Genomic DNA, 19,879 nt, shown 5'->3' on the forward strand with positions numbered 1-19,879 from the left:
ATAGATCAAGAAGGGATGAGTATTTACATTTCGTATGTTTTGGTCCAGGGAGTAAATGGCTGTGTATTTTAACCTGGATATAAGTAAAGGATTACCATAGTAGAATGAATCGAGATAGCTTTTGTGGCTTTGTTACAAAACCAAGAAATAATACCATCTGTTTTTGAGCTAGGACCATTTATTAAAATGTCCAACTATCCAAGGACCGATATGTAGATATTTAAACCTAAAGCTTTAAGTGGGCTTCAAACTTTGGGCCTCATAATTAATTGTCACACAGATTATTTGATTAGTGATTGGCATGATTTGAACGCGAGACTTAAAGGACAGATGTACTGTGCTTTAACCTGACCGACCGCTTGACTAACCATTGACCTTTGTGTGCCCTGGTGATGTGACTGCTGGAAGTTTTACAGATTCTCTCTTGCCTTCCAGCTGTTCTAGGATACTATAAATGGATAGAAAGAGTATTACAAAATCCTCTCTTGACCTATAGGACACTGTCCAGTGTACAGAAGAGTTCTAACCGGTTCCATTCTTGGCTTACGTCCAATGTACTTGGCCTTGGGCGTGACCAAACGAGATCTTTCAACACTCACCACGGTCATAGCCCTTTATGGAACCCATAGATTACTTAATACGGATTAAAAATTAATCCTTAAATTAATTACACTCTTGTAATTTACTTGTATTGTTACGTTGATACATTATTTTGGTAAGCCCGTTTTATTTAATTTCCTACATCGATAACATTTTAAGTAGCATTAATGATGTGTTATAATATGAAGTTATATGTTTAACATAATTGTGAGTTTATTTAACTTAAATGGGAGGACTAAGTTCTATCATGGATAGATAAATCGTCCTACGAGTCGATTTATCATATATGGAACTGCTTGAAGACAATTTTAAGCATGTATGAGAGCATTGGTTTTAATTTTTTCTTTTTGTCATCTAAATCAAACAGTCTAGTTGAAAACTTATAGGTACTTGCCCACTGGATACTACACAAGAATAAAGTAGATATTCTATGGTTCACTCTTAAACAATTTTAAAAATCCAAAACCTCTCGCTATGTAATTTATGTTCTACTTTTTACGATTGGATTCTTTTTCCTATAGACCCACTACCAAGTCTCAGTTAAGGGAGTTGAACATGCCAAGATGCGTGATCGATGTTCAGTCTCACGCAAGATTGTATCGTCTTGGCTGAAAACACGCGTTTCAACACAGCTTGTAGCTCAAAGCTCGTAAAACTCTATAATAAAACAAAGATACCGTACATCGCAAACGTATTTCACAGTAGACCTAACAGTTTCAGATTTGTTTTTATTTTGCTAAGTGATTTTATAATAACTACCATCGTAGGGCCAGCCACGATCGAAAACTAAAACTAACATATACAACTAACTACACCGATCTACAATAACTAAACAGTACGAAAAACACCAACATTCTGTACAAACACATTTGTCTATAAGAACAAACGAAGCAAATTGTTAGAGTTACATTGAAGTATGGGTTTGATTATTTGTCAAACATGTCTGTTGTTAAAAATATATAATACTTTTCAGAAGTAAAGTTTAGTCCAGAACTTAACGTGAAAAGGCTTTAAAACAATATTAATATCCATAGTAAAGTAGTAAGCTCATTATTACTAATGCTGTGTTTAAAATATTTGCATAAAAGTTTGAATTAGTGGATTTTCAAAATGGTTTACTAACTACCAATGTCCGAAAAACTAGTTACCACTTGGTAGTTTTATGTTGTAAACAGTGGGTATTGTTTAGTTTTTTTTACAGTCTTTAATAACCTTGAAGCATCTATTGTTTCAATACATTGGATTGGTCAAAGGATACACCTAGAATATCTCTGAAGCTCAGTACTGAATTATTTGATTACCGATGATGACTGTTTATTTTCGTCACAGGTCGGGAATGGAGGCGGGGCCACCCCCGAAGATTCTACTGGAGTTTCAGGACCTCTGCTATACTCCTGTCGGTGAGTGTCCATTTTTAATAATGTTACAAACAAAAACTGTTTCTAACGTAGATACTAACTTTATTTTTGTTTCTGAATTGGACATTCTATCTGGATGTTGCAATTACTTCGTAGAACCTTTTATTATTGATAGAAGTAGCCCTCCCTCCCTTCACGTGCAAAAGCTGCAGAATAACATTTAACGGAATTGATTGAGACAGCAAACAGAGTACGAAATACATACATTAAATACCTCTTCATATACCTACTACATCAATTTAAATTACTGTATTCTGTCATCTACTACAATTTTTTCAACATGCCAAAGATGACGTATTATAGCTAATATAATCTTTTGCGCCATATCAAAGTATCAAAATTACGGGGAAAATTAGAATGTTGGCATTAGTGTACTTAAAGGTGTATTCTACTATTTTTAACAGCTGGTCCATAAAGGTGGAATATCTGCTTTAAATATCCAAAAGGCAATGGTAGTGTGTAGTTGAATCATAGAGTGGGTTACTATATAAGTCCTGTTTATTTGTGTTTCTTATACTATGAGAGTTGAGGACATTGCTATAGTTTACAATAAACTGATCATTTAGTGTCTAAAATTTCTATTATGACAGGAAATTGTATTTTACAGCTAAACATTATGTCGGTGGCAAAGGTAAATTACAAAGTTATTTTGCGCTAAAAAGCTGGCCACAATTCTCAATGTGAGAATGGAAGAGTTGAAGGCTTTTAAGAGACATCCGCTTGCACTTTCCCATAAAATCACAAAGCTATTTTTTCTAACATTTCACATAATACAGTTACTGTATCGAGGATTTATTTGATATTAAACTCTGGAAAGGAATTGACACCAATATCTATACCCGCCTCACCTCATTCTGAAATCCCCATATAGACTCGATATTGACATGAGTAGACCAATACTGAAGCAGAAATTTTTGTAAACATTTGTCAACACCAGATAGCTTAACGCATTTTTACAGTGTAGATTGATCAAGTATAATCAAGTTTCTTTAATGTAGAAAATCCATAGTTACACCATACACACTGGGGCGTAGGTGGTCTTGTTAATTTTATACCCAAGTCGTAACAACTTATATAAAGGAAGCCCTCAGCTTGATAATGCTACTCACGTGTTCTGTACAGTCCGTTTCAGCTATACATAGACCTAACGTACAGTCTGGTGCATTCAATTATAAAACTCTAAAATTAATGCAAACAACCAATACGTCATACCTTTATTCCTTTTACAAAACAACAAGACTCAAAGTTACTATTTTGAACAAAACCAGGGGTGCCCATCCCCCCCTAGACTCATGACGCAACCCCCCCCCCCGCAATTGAGCAACAGCCCCCCCCCATAAATGATGTACACAACAAATTAGAAACATTATTCCCCCGCCCAGCACTATTTGTAAAACTATAAAAGAAGTTTTATAATTTTTTTAGATATTTAAAATTCAAACCCAGTTAATCTATATCAATAAAGTTATAGTTTTGTCTGAAAATTGCTCAGAATTGTACATAATTTGGGATATTTATGTTTTATACATTGAAGAAGTTGAAACATGTCTTATCTCAATTTATGTCCGTCTGTCGTCACGGCCCAGAATGCATTTTATGCAGCCTACTCATGGCCTACTCTAAAGAAAACTAGAGTACCGATTATGATTCTAATGGTTTAATTGTATCCACAAGATTGGCGAGAGAGTCCTTATAGCCATTAAAATATGGCCTCACTATTTTGGAAATAAAATAACGGACGATCAAAAACACAATTTTGTGTGATTTTTCAAGTTTATTTTCTCCATGTTTACTACATACGTCATTAATTTATGAAATACTAATAATCTGTTATGAGAACACGTCATGTATGAAATTATGAGCAGCTGTTTTGATAAAGATTCCTTTTCCTAGCTGTCACTGATATGTTTACATAAATGTTCTTTAAGAATACTGTGTAGGCCCTAACCATTTCCGATCACGTTTGTAAGCAAATCCAAAACCAAGTGAGATTAATAACCGTGTGGCTTTGGCTTACATAACGGGTTTGATTTATCACGAGTACTAATATGTAACTGTAAATTAAATGAAATAACTAGCCATCATCCAGGTCGGGAACCGGAGATTCTGTTTGTATCAAGTTGTACTTGAATTTTGATTACAGGGAAAAGACCGTGAATCAGTGTTGTACAGGACTGGAAAACTTATCTTTCTATATAAATAAAATTAGAGTTTCATAAATCACCTCAATTTAAGGAATTTTTTATTGCCAGAATATCCATACAGCGTTCGTAACCTGCTTAACGAATTGTCAGCGTCTTTCTCGATATTACGATCCCCTCTCCCTCCCTTTAGAAACATCACAGCTCCTTTGATGAAAATGAAATGGAAACAACGCTTGCGCCAACAATCGTCTGCTCCGTACACTTCTGTCTGCTGTGCGCTATGTTACAACAGATTTCAGATACAACAGCTCTAGGGAATGATGACGATATAATGCTTAGTACACTGTGATTGAGTGATAACCATGGTAACTTTAGTAAGGCTGTGATTGGCCAATGAGTAGACCTAAATATGGCGACTTGTTGAATTCGTGTATGAATTGAAGAGAAACCTATTAAAGAACAGAAGAACAAAGAAAGAGAATAACAAGATTGTTCTCGTTACATTCTTTTTTAAGAGTGTTTTAATTATCTCTCAATATAATTTTACAATTTTTTATTACTTATCTATCAATTCCTATGCTGTGTTACAGCACCTATCGGTAGCCTATCCGTCTATCATGAGCAGTACCTTATAACACTTTCTAAAGGTTCCTTTAATAATTTACGTTATTTATAGCAATACAATGTTTGGCTAGTGATTAGTTGAGTTTGAGTTAGCTACAATTTTAAACGTTTCCGTTTGTACAACTGAACCAAGATAAATGATTTGAAATTTACAATAATAATGATTGTGCAATATTGAATTTCGTTTATAAAAATGTAAATCGTGACGTTTATGGCTGTTTACAGCGTTTTAATGAGTTTGTCATCTGTTTTTATACTATATTGGATTAACCGTATTTTTCATTCCCCCCCTCTCCCTATTAACTCAGGTAATCGAGTATCTACACAATAGTGTAAAGTATTGTAGCCTATGCTACTTGCTACTTGATTGTATTTTAACGAGCTTTATGTCAACAAAGCGTTCTGCTGTGCTAAGTCGCGGTGTAGCTGGACGTGTCTGTACCACGCGTTATCTTTTAACTATCACAGCAGTTGAGCCATCCCGTGCGCTCCCTCTTAGATCTCACGTCTTGCTAATCTTAAATAAAAACTTTCTACACGAATCCTAAACTATCCTAAAATCCTATTTTAACTAATTTAATTCAATAATATAACTATTGTCATTAATTAATCCACTTTCTATCTGGCGACTTCGTAATGTATTTTGGATTGTCGTCACGTTGAACATTGTTGCTATTAACTTTAGCCCCCCCCCCATTTGAATTTTTTGAGCCCCCCCCAAGAATTTCAATGACGCAGTCTGCGTCACGGCCCCCCCTTGTGGGCACCCCTGACAAAACAATTGGACTTTTAAAAAAGATGTATAAGAAAATCAGTTTTTGGCAGTCAAAGATATTGGGTTTTTTAATAAATGGTTATTCATAGCACGTCAGGTTTCATATGCGATAGCATTTAAGATTTAACAAGAAATGGATAGTTGACCGTAAAGTTATAAACACACGCTGCATCAATACAAGTATATTGCACCTGGGAAAAACGCTTTAAAATTTCCTACTCCTGATCCATAACGATGCATCGAAGTAACGATGATCAATGCATTCGAAAGTTTGTTAAACCTTTACGTTTTAGCACCCTGCTGTAAGATGTGTGTTAGTATAAAAGTACAAAGAAAAATCTAACGTAACATTCAAATTCAATTGAAGCCCTTGATAAGACATTGATTGGCCTAATTCAATCTAACATGGCTTCCTAGTCACGTGATAATGCATCGTGTTTTGTTTTCTTTCTTTGTTGTATTACTTTCATCGTAAATGCATTTTTTATCATCGAGTAGTTGATTTGAAAACGGTAATTTTGTACACCAGATTTCACAGCTCATAAAGGTAACGTAGGTTTCCTGAAGGCGTACCTAGCATTTTATATGGGTGTTATTTGATTTCTCATTGTGTGAGGTATTTTAATTTCGTATACCATCAGTATGCAATTCTGTATACATACTAGTTTGGACAACACTAAATATTAATTACCGTGTTTTAAAAGATTGTGACTGCTGACTTAAGATTTGTTAGAAGGTTGGCTTTGTAAAAGAAGATAAAACTTGTGATTATACTTATAAATTTAATTTACCTTTTCGAATCAAAGAAATGTGCTAGATTTTTAAGGGATATCCATCAAACCAGGTTTCGATAACGATAAGGATGACATTTTGACCAATCATTATTGGTGTATAATCCACTCCACATCAATTTTCCCATACTGTAAAAACTACTGTGTACTGTGTTTATTTTGTCCCGTACTGTTGCTTATACAAAATAAACAGTGGCACCAACAACTAAATAAAAGAAACTACGGTATGCCAAACTCGATACAAATCAATTAAATGAAACAGTGTGGTAACATAAAATATTTCCCTCACTTTTTATTTGCTTGTAATTTAGAACGTAAAATACTAAAAAAAACCTTATTTATTTGGTCGCATCAGTCTAAATGACTATCGTAAAGAATCATAATATGTACATTTCGTAACACCATCAAAGGCAATCAATGATGTCCGTTCAATGTCGTTGTGTAGTTTTTTCTAGTTTATTCATTCCTCTGACTGAACTACTGAACTACAATACTGATAACACCAAGAGATAACGTAAGATAACCTTAAAGAATGTATCTATAAAATTATAGTGTATATCTTCCGTATAATATATTCTACGAATACTACATCTTCTTGAGAAACGTTTCTTAAACCTGTCTTTTGTACTATTTCAATGTTCAGCAGCAGTAACGCATCTTTACATTGATAATTTGTGCTGTATGTACCCTGGCTGAAGAGGACTAAGTCCTAAAACAGCCTCAGTCCAGTAGGGTTTCAGCTCTCTGGATTGGAACATCACGAAGAACGATGCTGTACGTGTTATTATTGTGACAACAGAGAACTTATCAAACTCGCTGTCACAAAGAGTCACATAGTAGAATGTAGTGAATGACTTTGAAGTGATGGCGAAACAAAGATTGTTACAGAGGAAGCTGCTGACAAAGAAACTTTGCTCACAACATATGAATAAGAGTTCATATGAATCAGCTAATGAACTGAGTTATAGATCTATTGACATGTAAGAATACTCAAACTTCAAACTATTCTAAAGTCTTCACCTTTGTGTTTGGTTTATAAATCCTATGTAGTGCGCTGATGTAGACTAAATATTTTCCTTATAGAGTAGGGTTACAGTGTTTACTTAGTTATTTGATAATAACTTCAATGAAATGTGTACAAACAAATGATTAGCCTATATCTAGTGTAATCGGTTGGAAGATGGGAAAATTTAAAAGAAATATTAAAAAAAATTACTTTTAATTAAAAGTAAGACAGAAATTTCGTCTTAAAATTTTTTTCAACTAATTGTGATGATAAATCCATAAGGGAGTGTTTGTGATTTTGCCAAAGTAACTAAAGTATTGTTATTTACTTTTCACTCGATACATAAAATGTTTCAATCAGTTTACAATTTGCAGCTATACATGTAGAATATTACAAACACTTTTTTGGGTATGCCTCGTTGATTTTTTATAACTCGTTCTTAATTTTGTCACGTTGATTAACATGGACGACACTTTGTGTTTCAGGTCAAGATAGCAAAGAAATACTAAAAAACGTAAGTGGAAGATTCCGGCCTAACCATGTGACAGCAATTCTTGGACCCTCAGGAGCGGGGAAGTCGACACTCTTGAAAATCCTCACAGGAAACAGGTATATTAGTAAGATGTTATCACGTAATTATTCAATGATATTATTTGATACTATAAGTTCTTTCCAGATGCATGTATGGTGGGTTGCAGCCTCTGACCAAAACATGGGTGGCGGTTGTCAGGGTGGCCTTTTGAGGGCTGTTTCCATGCGATTCTCGCAAAACTTATAAAAAACATAATATGTTTGCAAAACTAGTTGTTTTGTTGCAAATGTGTAATTCCCTCAGGGCTCTGTCTCCTGGGCTAAAAGTTAATGTTTTGTGTTTTGTAGTTTTCAAAATTATTTTCACTTACTTGATTGCCCAAACGATTTATACGCAGCAGATAGAATATTTTATAAAATTATACGTACCGGTAGTGAAATGAGATTATTTACTGTACAATGGTGTCATTATAAATAGAACTTTTGGGAAATTATATAGTTATAGAGAATACTACTAGCAGCTTTAAATTTGTCATTCAAATTTTATAATGTTATGCTCATAGCACGATTTTGCAAATTATAGAGGAAGCTAGTGTAGAACCTACACTATCAAACAAACTACCTCCTAGTTCTAGCTCTAGTTTGGTTGGTTAAAATAGTTTAATGAGTGGTTTCCTCTATTTAGTGACAAAGGTGAAAGGTCAATAGCACTTAACACCAGAACTAGAACTAATGACAGTTGATTTATTAACATTATATTTAGAAATAAGACATTACTGGTACCAATTATGAACATAAGTAGTTGAACTCCGGTGTGATAATTACTTACATCAAAATTGGTTGTTTTAATATACTAAATGCATATATTTTTTTAAAACACAGTGAATTATTTTGATTAAAGTATTCTCTTACTCTGTGGTTCTATCCCCTTAACAATCTATTTCCCCCCTACAACAGTTTTTAGAGTTGAAGCAGATAACATTAAAAAGAAAATTAACAGAATCAAGAACATTTCTCCTGTATGAGAGATGAGTTTTAAAACCTAATTGAATCATACAATATTGTAGAGATTTTTTCAAATTTCAAACCTAGCTGGAGTAGATCAGACGGGGTGAGGACTCACAAAACAGCCATATTTTAACCTTAGCTGCTATATTTGCTGCATTGTGAAATTGAGAATTGTGTTAATTAATTGTTGTAAGTTTTGAACAAATGCGGGTTTACAGGTCAGCTGGAGTGAAGGGACGAATCACAGTCAATGGCCAGCCAATGATTCGCTCCCAGTTCCGCAAACTGTGCTGTTACATCGCACAAGACTTTGCGATGTTGGGTCTACTCACAGTCAGGGAGACTCTACAAGTTGCTGCCAACTTTAAACTTCCCGGCAATATATCCAGCTCCAAGAGGAAAGCTTTGGTTTGTAACACAATTTTCAAGAGTCAAGTGTCTGAACATGTTAGTTTACTTTAGTACTTTTCATAGCCAATTGCAAAATATACATTGCAGGCAAATTAAATTATTCTTGAAGAACAATCGCTTATGCACTATGGTTTTTCACAAAGTAAACTTATATAGGTACTTATGTGATCAAATATAGTGCTATATTAAACCTCTTTCTTTCAGAAGTTTACCCTACATGGTAAGTTTCTGAGTGAATGCGAGAGACATATATATACATTTTTTTAAATTGTATAATCCAAAATTCATTTCACATCACATAAAGTTTAATCACACACAGTTAAATATAAAAAGAACTTTATCAAATAACTTAACATCTAAAATGAATTTCTTTGGGTATTCGATAATATAGTGTAGACAGTTTTTCAACCAGTATTTTACAGAATTGACTTGAATATGCTTCTTCTTACAAATTGCTTTTAGACCCTTATACAGATGTCCATCATGGATATAGCTACTTTTTGAAGAACATTCGATCTTCGTTGAAATCTATTTAACTAATTCTCTGTGTTTGTGCACCTTTCAGAAATTAATCTTTCTATATTACACTGTTCATCCCCATTTTGTTCAAGTATTGCCATTAGCCCCAGTTAGATCTCTAGTTTATCTCTAGATAGAGATATGTTGTTTTGTCCCCACCAACAATTTCTTTCTATTCTTTTCCATTCCCTGTTTTTTTTTTCTATTGCTCTCCCTAGTCTGGTGACCTGATGATCTTCCTTGGTCTCTTCTTTAAGAGACCTTGTGTTACTCCATGGAAAAAACTTTTATGGGTTGTTGAATTTTCTGTCAACCACTTACAGCCCTAGTCTCAAATATAATTTAAGTACCTCTTGGGTTTTCAATAACCATAGAAGATAAGACAGGGAAAGCTACACCATGATTTCTATTTAAAAACTACTTATTTTTCAAATTAACTGTTCTAAAAAAAGAATCGGGTGTAAAAAAGGACCTTTAAAAATATATTGTGTGCTGTGCTGTTTCTGCTTGAACGTAAGTCAGCAATTGTCCCTAAAATAATTCCATGAGGATAACACTTTGTCTCATGTCTGTGATCTTTGTTTATTTGATGTAGAGTTGAAACAATTAGTCCAGTCGTGCAGCCTAGCTACTGTGCCTGTAAGTTAGTTGTAAGGGAGAATTTTTGTTATATTCTAAAAACATCTGGTGAGTGTGAAACAACAACAATTTTATTCTAATGCTTCCTGACCAAGTCATAATTTCTCGGCTTCTTTTGATGGATCCAAACTATTTGTTCCAGTAAGTTACTTTTACTCATACTCAATCTTAAAACCAACAATTTTGTAAGGAAACATTTGTTCCAAGATAGAAGAGAAGGTGGCCGAAGTGTTGGACACCCTCGGACTGTCACCTCAGGCTGAGACGCAAGTGCGACACTTGTCTGGCGGAGAGAAGAAGAGACTGTCTATTGGAGTGGAGCTCATCACCAACCCTCCTGTCATGTTCTTCGACGAACCAACCAGGTCAGAACTTGTCCAATAAGTTCGTTCTGTAACTAGAATATAGTGCTACACTGTTATGTTGTCTCACTAATTGTTGTTGTCTACACGTGTAGCATGGAAGAAACTCAAATTTAAGAGAAAGAGGTACGAATCCCTAAAATTTACATGAATAAGACAGGGATTAAACCAGTATATGCTAAACAGTAGGTGAGCAACACACCCAAAATCCTACTTGGCTAGGATTTAGGATAGGATATAAATGATATATATTTATATATGTGTCCGTTAGCGCGATAACTTGAGCAAAAATTATCCGATTTTGATGAAATTTGGTACAAACGTGTAAACCTACATTTATTCGAACTAGTTCGTGAACCAGCATAATCGGACCATGGGAACAGTGGTTTATGGGGGGTTTTACGGGGTAAAAATGGGTTTTTCCCATTTTTTTCCCTAAAAACAAAAGATTTTGCAATTTCTTTCTCAACCATTTTGTAGAACTTAAAAAAAGAAATAATTTAGTATATTGAAGCGCTGTTGTATGCCTAACGGTCATGGAGAAAATTTTAAAAAAGTGTAATTTAAAATTCCCATTTTATTCTTATGGAGAAAATGAAAACTGTTGTAGTTTACTTGTTTATGGATATATATTGATACAATTTGGCAAATTTATTTATTTCATCCTATACTATTAACATATGGTCAAAAAACACTTTTTACCTTCCCCGTAGCAGCAAACCTAAGCACTTGTTAAATCTAATGTTATTTAAATTGGGAATAAATATGTCTTATTTATGGAAATATTTTAGTAAAAATGTAATCAGACAAGTTGAAATTCGCTTAGTCTGCAGGTTTGCTGCGGCGGGGGTATTTTATAGTCTACTGTATTTCATTCACCTACTTACATCTGTTGCAGTGGACTAGATAGTACTGCCTCACTGATGGTTATGGATCATCTCAAATCATTGGCACAACGAGGCATCACTGTGGTTGTAGTGATTCACCAGCCCAGCTCTAGATGCTTCCAGAAGGTGGACGATGTCTTCCTGCTGTCTAGGTATAAGCATTGTTGAAATTCACGCTGAAATCCCGTAAATCCAAACTAATTGAGACCAGACCCTGTCCCGATTGACAGAAACGCAACAAAAATGCAATTCCATACAATAGTTGTCTCGGTTTCCAAATTAGATTGACACAATTATTAATATTTCAGATCACACAGTAATGATTTTAAATTTAAATAAATAAAATACATTTTTCCCAACGGATTGGCCGGATTAGCTGGACGTTCTGACGACCTGGATGTGGATTAGTTTGACTCTGTTGTATTTTGCTGTGTATTCTTACTGCAAAAATGGTAGTGTCTTATTATTTTATCTTAGTTACGTTATTTTTAAATAATGTTTAAAAAAAACAACAGTACAAGTATACAAACACTGATCAGTAATACAATAGGGGGGCACTTTAATAGCAAAACTATTGTTCTGGAGATCTTGTTTAAGAGATATTAGGTGATTTTACCATGACCCTTTCCTTACGCTATATATTTGGTAGTCCAACTATCTATGCAACCAGAAAGAACATGACTCTCAGGCAGAAGAAGTAATTGGGTATATCCCAACTCAAAAAACAATACAAACTTGTGTAATACATGGTGATCTGAAAAAACTCCTTGATGTGCGTAACTCAAATCATGAGACTCTCAACAGTTATTAATTATTTATTGTAGGGTAAGCAATACTTAGATAGAAATATAGCGAATGGAAACTATTCGTAAATACTAATAGCGCAATCAACTCCAAAATATACAACAACAACATAAAACACATAATTTTCAACTTAGAGAAACTTATATTAACAAAACCTGTATTTATTAGCTGAATTCTTAAAATATTGCGCTTTCACTATATGCTAGTGAAAAAGTTGCAACTAAAATAATTTCTTATTGTATTGCTTTTTACAGAGGACAGTGCCTTTACAATGGTCCTGTCTGCAACATGGTAGAGACATTTGCAGCTTTAGGTCATGAGTGCCCTCCCTACTTCAACATTGCTGAATTTGGTGAGTATCTTTTTTGACTTTATAGTTTTTACACAATTTGTCTTGGTTTTTCTTTCTTCTATTTTAGAGTAATATTGAAAAAGATTAAGATAGTAAAAACGAAATTAATATCAGTTCCAGGTATTAGAAAATTTCAATGTTTAATGCTGACATCAATATTACTCTGGAATTCTATAAATTATACTGGCTTTTTTATATGACGCTACAACCATTTAGATATTTTTTATATTAGTGTATACTATATCACTCTCCCAATCTATTTTCATTTAGCGGTGGAAGTTGCATCCAAGGCAGAAGAAGAAGTCAACCAAGTGGTGGAGAGAGCAAGACTTGACTTTACTAGACATGACAGTGACTTCTTCAAATACAAACCATTGAAAAATGGAAGTGAAGACTTATCAAGTGAAAGAAGTAAGTTGATTTCTTACAGTGGGTTTAAGATGTTTAAGATGTTTAAGGTTTAAGATGTCTTTTCTGAGCTCATCACTTAAATTCCTAGGTAGGGGGGATGGTTAAGTTAATATTTTACTTATGGGTTATCTACTTTGCATACTTGAGAAGAAGGAGGAACAGTTATTCTTCTTCCGTATAAGAGGAAAGTAAAGATATTCTTCTTTCATGAGAAGGAAGAGAATTATTTACTTTTTATTATGATAAGGAAGTACAGCAGTCATACCTCCTCTATGATGAGGTCCTCTATGAGAAGGAAGCGTTATTCTCACTGTTTTTTTCAATGCTATAGAGAAGGATTTTTTTATACAGTGATTGAGAAGCAGATGTTGGTTGCAATCGATAAAATTCAAGAGTGTTTTATTTCATACTAGTGTACATGTTGCTCGAATTCGAGCATTTACAAAGTATTACAGGAGTAAGTTCAAAACGAATAACAGTCATAGTGGTCCACGGATAACATGGAAACTTTCAAAGCCATTGGGGCAAAGCCCAAGGGAATTTTTCAAAAATGTAAGGCCAGTTTGCAAATCTACGCGACACGCTCTTTCCAATGAGACGTCAATGGATAAAATCGGTTAAGAAATGACGGAGGAGTTCAACCGACAAAGTTTCATGTAGCGTATTAATTATATAGATTTTTAGCATTTTATATCCTACTAAAATAAGAGAAAGCACAAAAAACACAAAATGATGGCTTGCGGCCAACGTTTTCCTATTAACCTTCTAAAATTAGTGGTGTTTTCAGTAGTCTTGCAATAATGGCTGTTTTTAGCATACATTCAGCAATCTGACATTTTCAATAGCCCGGCACCACCACAGTCCTGGATTAGCAAGCATCTACTGCAGCAATAAACTGTTCATTTATTACGGTTTGTTGTTGTAACCATAATATCAAAAGCTTAACTCAGTCTTTTCTTAGGTCCAATGCTGATATGTGAAGATAAGGATTACAAGATCCAAATCCAACGGTCTGGCTCTTCCAGTAATCAACCAGACTATCCAATATCATCTTTTGCTCAGTTCTGCATTCTTCTTAGAAGATGTACACTGTGCATCAATCGGGACATGGTATGTGTTTCTGAATTTATAAAGGAATTACTGAATTTGACTTATATGACCTAGATGATAGGAAAAGTCTTTCTTAAAAGCAGTGTAATGAAGACAAGACTTTTTATATGATTTAAACACTTTTTGGGGGTAAATTTCAAACAAAAGATAAGATAAACACAACTGGCTATTTTTTGCTCTATTACTAAACCCCTATAATCATGCCATTCAAACGGAATTTTAATATTTTTATAAACAACTAATATTTAACCTACTTTACAAAATTTTGTTCTTTGAAAACAATTTAAGTGGAATAATGTTTTAGACATTAAAATTTATTATTGCAGCCTGATTACCAGAGTACATATAAAATGTTTAAATTTGTTTACCTAACACGCCATGTTAAACTTCCCTATCCCAAGCGTGATGTATACACCTTCTTTACTTCTCGAGTGATGTAAAGTTGAAAAAAACTCACTCGGTGAGGTAATGAAACCCATTTAAATAACATTGAGTGCTTAACTTAAAAAATATACCTCTATGGAGCCAACAACGTTCAACGCTAGAAATCAGCTGTGCGCTTGAATATTATTGTTATGTTTTGAATAATTTTCCTAACCTAGCTTTTGTTTGAAAATGAACATTACTGTTAGAAGATTAGTGAAATGGACAATGAAAAATATTGTTCGTAACCTCCTGTATATTGTCGGGTCAGGCAAAATCTTGTACGTTACACGTTACGCAAGAGCGTGTTTACATCACTAGGTAAATTAAAAAACGCTCTTACTACACTTGTAAGGTAAATAGCTATTACAACACTTGATTTAGATGCAATTTAGCGGCACCAAAATGAGTTGAAATATTGTACCCTCTTCCTTTATTATAAAAATAAATTACTTTTGAAGTAAGTTCAGTCTTAGTTATCCTTCAAACTCAAAAGCATGGGTCTACATTAAAAATTCAATGCTCAGTATTTTTTTTTTCTTTTATTGATATGTATTACACTAAGTTAAATTTATAATATTTTTTCAGCATCTTTGTGGAGTACGTCTCTTCAGCCATACAATCGTCTCTCTATTATTAGGAATATTATTTTACAATTTTGGTAACGATGCTACCAAAGTCTTAGGAAATTTCTCCTTCATTTTCTTCAATGTGATATTTATCTTCTTCGCTACGTCTATGCCAACAATATGCACATGTAAGTGATTACTTAATTATATTTATACTTCTTGCAATTATTTTTTTGTACATTTTTGTAACCGAGTAGTTTTCAAAATTTACTCATAAAAAGTGTCTGTAGATACAATTTTTGCAGTTACCAATGAATGAATTTTTAGTTATCTTAAAATGACATTTTAGGAGGAAATTTTGAAAATGGGTAAAAGTTAAAGGACACTTATATGGATTTACTATGACATTAACAATATTGTTTTGTGCCCACATCTTTGTTAGCCATTATTTTGATAGCATATATATACCCTACATTTTTCTTGCAACCCTCACTGCAATAACATGTATTACACGGACATGAAAAGTACATTAGGTTAGGGTACTTATTTTAGCAAGTGTTTATCTGTTAGTACTGTGTGCTGGCCATAAAAAGAATTTATTAAAAAGCAATTTATAAAAAAACTGCTTTTATGGTTATGGTGTAATCTGGTTTGGTTACTGTCTACGGTCTATCTTGAGCTCTCATCCACCATTTTCATTAAAATATAACAAACGGCTTTAACATAAATTGTAATTTTTATTTCAGTTCCTCTTGAAGCTGATGTATTTCTCAGAGAGGAGTCCAACAACTGGTATCCCATCAGGGTTTACTATTTCGCCAAGGTTTTAGCTGATGTTCCTCTGCAGGTTAGTTGTAAAAATACTGTTTAAACTATATGTTAACTACAGCATTTTATTTTCATGTTTTTAAATATATATATTTATTAAATTCTAAAAGCGATCAGATACCTGGAGGACTAAAAAAAAGGCCCAATTTGTGTAATTCTGTTAGGTCTATTTGTAATACTTTGATACCGTACTTTAAAGTAAGGTTGTATCCACAGATAATCTGCCCGACGATATTCGTGAGTGTGGGTTGGTACCTGACGGGTCAGCCGCTGGTGCTGTATCGCTTCGGAATGCTGTGGTTGGTCAGCGTGCTGATAGCAATGTTGGCTCAGACCATGGGCAACATGGCCGGAGCAGCTCTCTCTGTGCAGGTAGGAAGTGATAAAATAGTCTATGCTGAGTCTTCCTCAATAGTGGCTAGTATAACTCTGCTTTATCTAGTGCTCTACAATTTACTGTTAGTCGACTTTTAGTAAGAGATAAATAGCAAGTAAAATTACATACAAACTGAAAGTTGTAAATTCAAGAAATGATTTTTGCCCAATGACACTCTTAGGTACTTGTAAAAAAATTGGATCTAAAGTAGGCCTACAGTAAAGGAAATAAAAAAACTTTCTTTTTACAAACATCTAGCAAACAAATATTACTGTTATTACATACTTCATAAAATTTTAAGAACTTTTTTTTTATTAGAATAAGTTATAGTAGTGAGAAATGTTTTTTTTTTCTTAGGGGCAAACGCCACAGAGAGCAATAATAAGCTTTTTTTTAAATTTTGAGTTTGGTTTTATTTATTTAAAACACTGACTACACAACTTCACAAAGTAGTCAGTTATTATTGTTCCAACAATTTTATTTGGGATAACTGTAATGGACATTTATTGCAATTATTTATTCTTAATGGCATCGGTTTACCTACACTAATTACAATTTTCATTTCAGACCGCAGTATTCATCGTCCCATCGTCCACCATCCCTGTCCTGCTACTCTCTGGTTTCTTTGTGACCCTCAAGGACCTTTATCGGCCGTTCCAAATCCTTGCGGAAGTGAGCTACTTCAAGTTTGCCTTCGAAGGAGCATGTCAGAGTATCTTCGGCTATGACCGGCCCAAGTTGCCGTGTTCCCAGCCATACTGTCACTACCGCCATGTGCACAAGTTCCTTTCCGACATCGGAATGCAGGACTTCACCTTCTGGTACAACGTTGTGTGTTTACTCGTCTGGATCGTGTTCCTCCAGATTCTACTCTACGTTGTGCTGAAGTGGAGACTCTCCAAGGCCAAAACGTGATAGTAGAAGTGATTATGTTACCACTCATGACAATTTTGAATTTTATCGTTTAATTTTTTACTTAGTTGAAAAATGCCACTCAATGACATTCGGTATTGATCAGTAGGAGCGAAAAGACCAGAGGATGCTCGTTATGCAGAGTAACACACTGTTCTATCACATTCCTTCATTGTTTTGTCTATCTGCTAGTCTCAAGTCAACACTCGAAGCAGATCGAACTCAAACCTACACAGGCAGCAAACCAGGTTTTGTTTTAGATTACCTTTGTTGTGTTGTAGCCTGTAGTTTTTGAATAGGTAGATGTTTGTGTCATCCTTTGCATTTCACCAGTTTGTGTGACATCTTCAGGGGTCTTCTTAAGTTATCTTCTTATCACTAACACTACAGTCTAAACTGTATTTACAAAAATTTTTACATACGGTTACTATAGTATCAGAGTCGGGTCGATCGGACAATGTGTCGACTGCGGACTGATAACAAATTTCTGTTTGAGGTTTTGTCGTTATTTACTCAATCAAATTACTGTTGTTCAATACCTCTGAGGATTTTTATCTTTCATCTCTTATCTCTATTTCATTAACATTATTTTTAATTTTTAATTTTGGTATAATATGATGGTACCAACAGAAGCAAAAGATTGCATCTCTTCTAGATTACCTCAAGGAGATGCAAACACTATTTAATTTTGGACTAGCTATACTGAATAATTTAAAATGCCACAAATAAATTATCCGCTGATCTTTTTGTCTCATCTAAGTTACTCATTCCATTTAAGTATACTCATTCCATTCTTTTGAACATATTTTAAGAATTTTACAATGATGGCAAATTCATTTGTTTGATTACAGTATCAAGAATTAACAAGTTAAACAGGTGAATTTAAAATGTAAAGGTTATATTTCAAAAATATTGTATAGCTTTTACCACTGTGTAGTATCATCAGGTCTATTTTCAATTTTATATATATTTTTAGTTATTAAAAAATACCTTAACTAGAAAGCTGTATTTTGGATTGTCAGGTACAAAATATTCCAGGACATCAATAAACAATCAATGAACAATAACAATTATTGTGGATGATGAATATGATTTCTTACTTTTATGATGTACAAGTTTGTTGCAAATAGCATTAAATTATTAATTAGTTTTAAGTTTTAGATTTGTAATCAGTACAGTAACACTGCAGTGGACAATAATTATTGTATTTTTCATTTTATTACTTTCATTGATGCTCAGTTCCTTGACCTTGATTACTATTTAGCAGCCTTCATGACTTCTATGAGAACTCAGAGGCAACAAATACATTAGTTCTGGACCTGTCATCCCGAAAAACCTATGGAAATGTTTATTAATTGCTTTTTTTTGCCATTAAAACTTTCTTGGAGTATGTTACAACAAATGTAAAAAACGTTTTCCTCTTAAGAACAATTAATCATAAGGTTCTTTGTATTTTGTTATGTATTGATTTATTGTACTTTTATATTATGTGCAAAGCACAATTTTTTGTTAAAAATGTATAGTTAATTTAATCTCTCAAAAATATTCAAACTTTAAAAAAGTTGTGGTTTAGAGTTTGAAACAATAGTTAAAAATAATTTACAAGCAAATATATTTTTTATAAATAAAAATTGTATACTTCAGTTGTATTTTGTGATATTGATGGTATTTGAATAAAAAATGTTATAATAAGTTTTGATTGCTTTATTACAAAGGAGGGAAACCAAATAAACCTAGATGACATCTTTTGCTTCTTTTAACCAAAGATATGTGATAACAAAACAAACAACATTAATCAGGGGGACGCTGAATTTTTATTTCAGGATCAGTGTTGCCTGAGTGAAAATTTAAAAACGTACGTTTTCATGTCCCTGGCCTTTTACTTCGTAGATACTGGATTTGTAGTTTATTATTATGTGTTTTAATATTTTTTGGGACGGGGGCAACATGTTACACACATTTATTTAGTTTTAAATAGGTTCTAGGTATTTTTTTCGTATTTTTAAAGTCTCAAAATTCACGACCATGACGTGTCCCTAAGGTACATTTTCCAACTTTCACGCTGTTTTTAGACTAATTATTCATGCCGAAATATATAAAGTCATATTTTTATGTTGTCAATGGTTATTAAACTTACAAAAAAGGAGTATATTATAATTTTATTGTCATTGCAGACTGACTACCATGACAAAATAAGTCTGTCCCTCGATTTGGCGTCACGACCATTTGGGAAAATTTTTCAACTTTGGAGCACGACAGTGGCAAGCCTGGCGTCGATGGAGTCAGTTGGTTTTAGAGACTAGTTCGGGGTGTACGTCAGGATTGTAGTGCCGGTCGTTTTGAGTTGAAAGGAGGAATTACAAGATTAATAAAGGAAAG

The 19,879-nt window shown here is 33.7% G+C and overlaps 1 protein-coding gene across 4 annotated transcripts in view; it reads left to right on the forward strand.

Annotated features, from left to right (window-relative positions):
* LOC128987441 (ATP-binding cassette subfamily G member 4-like) overlaps nucleotides 1-19,097 on the forward strand; it is a 28,062-nt gene extending 8,965 nt beyond the window's left edge. For all 4 annotated transcript variants that reach the window (XM_054408285.1, XM_054408287.1, XM_054408286.1 and 1 more), the window contains exons 2-13: nucleotides 1,930-2,000; nucleotides 7,844-7,967; nucleotides 9,116-9,305; nucleotides 10,674-10,831; nucleotides 11,727-11,867; nucleotides 12,774-12,871; nucleotides 13,142-13,282; nucleotides 14,244-14,392; nucleotides 15,404-15,572; nucleotides 16,131-16,231; nucleotides 16,429-16,584; nucleotides 17,156-19,097. In XM_054408285.1, the coding sequence (XP_054264260.1) occupies nucleotides 1,937-2,000; nucleotides 7,844-7,967; nucleotides 9,116-9,305; nucleotides 10,674-10,831; nucleotides 11,727-11,867; nucleotides 12,774-12,871; nucleotides 13,142-13,282; nucleotides 14,244-14,392; nucleotides 15,404-15,572; nucleotides 16,131-16,231; nucleotides 16,429-16,584; nucleotides 17,156-17,503 (1,839 nt within the window). In that variant the 5' untranslated portion in view covers nucleotides 1,930-1,936 and the 3' untranslated portion in view covers nucleotides 17,504-19,097. The remainder of the gene's footprint in view (nucleotides 1-1,929; nucleotides 2,001-7,843; nucleotides 7,968-9,115; nucleotides 9,306-10,673; nucleotides 10,832-11,726; nucleotides 11,868-12,773; nucleotides 12,872-13,141; nucleotides 13,283-14,243; nucleotides 14,393-15,403; nucleotides 15,573-16,130; nucleotides 16,232-16,428; nucleotides 16,585-17,155) is intronic.
* The last annotated feature ends 782 nt before the right edge of the window (nucleotides 19,098-19,879 follow it).

The sequence above is a fragment of the Macrosteles quadrilineatus genome, unplaced genomic scaffold (genome assembly GCF_028750875.1).
Source record: "Macrosteles quadrilineatus isolate MER2022 unplaced genomic scaffold, UCM_ALF_1.0 Scaffold_2__2_contigs__length_208266976, whole genome shotgun sequence".
Lineage (NCBI taxonomy): Eukaryota > Metazoa > Arthropoda > Insecta > Hemiptera > Cicadellidae > Macrosteles > Macrosteles quadrilineatus.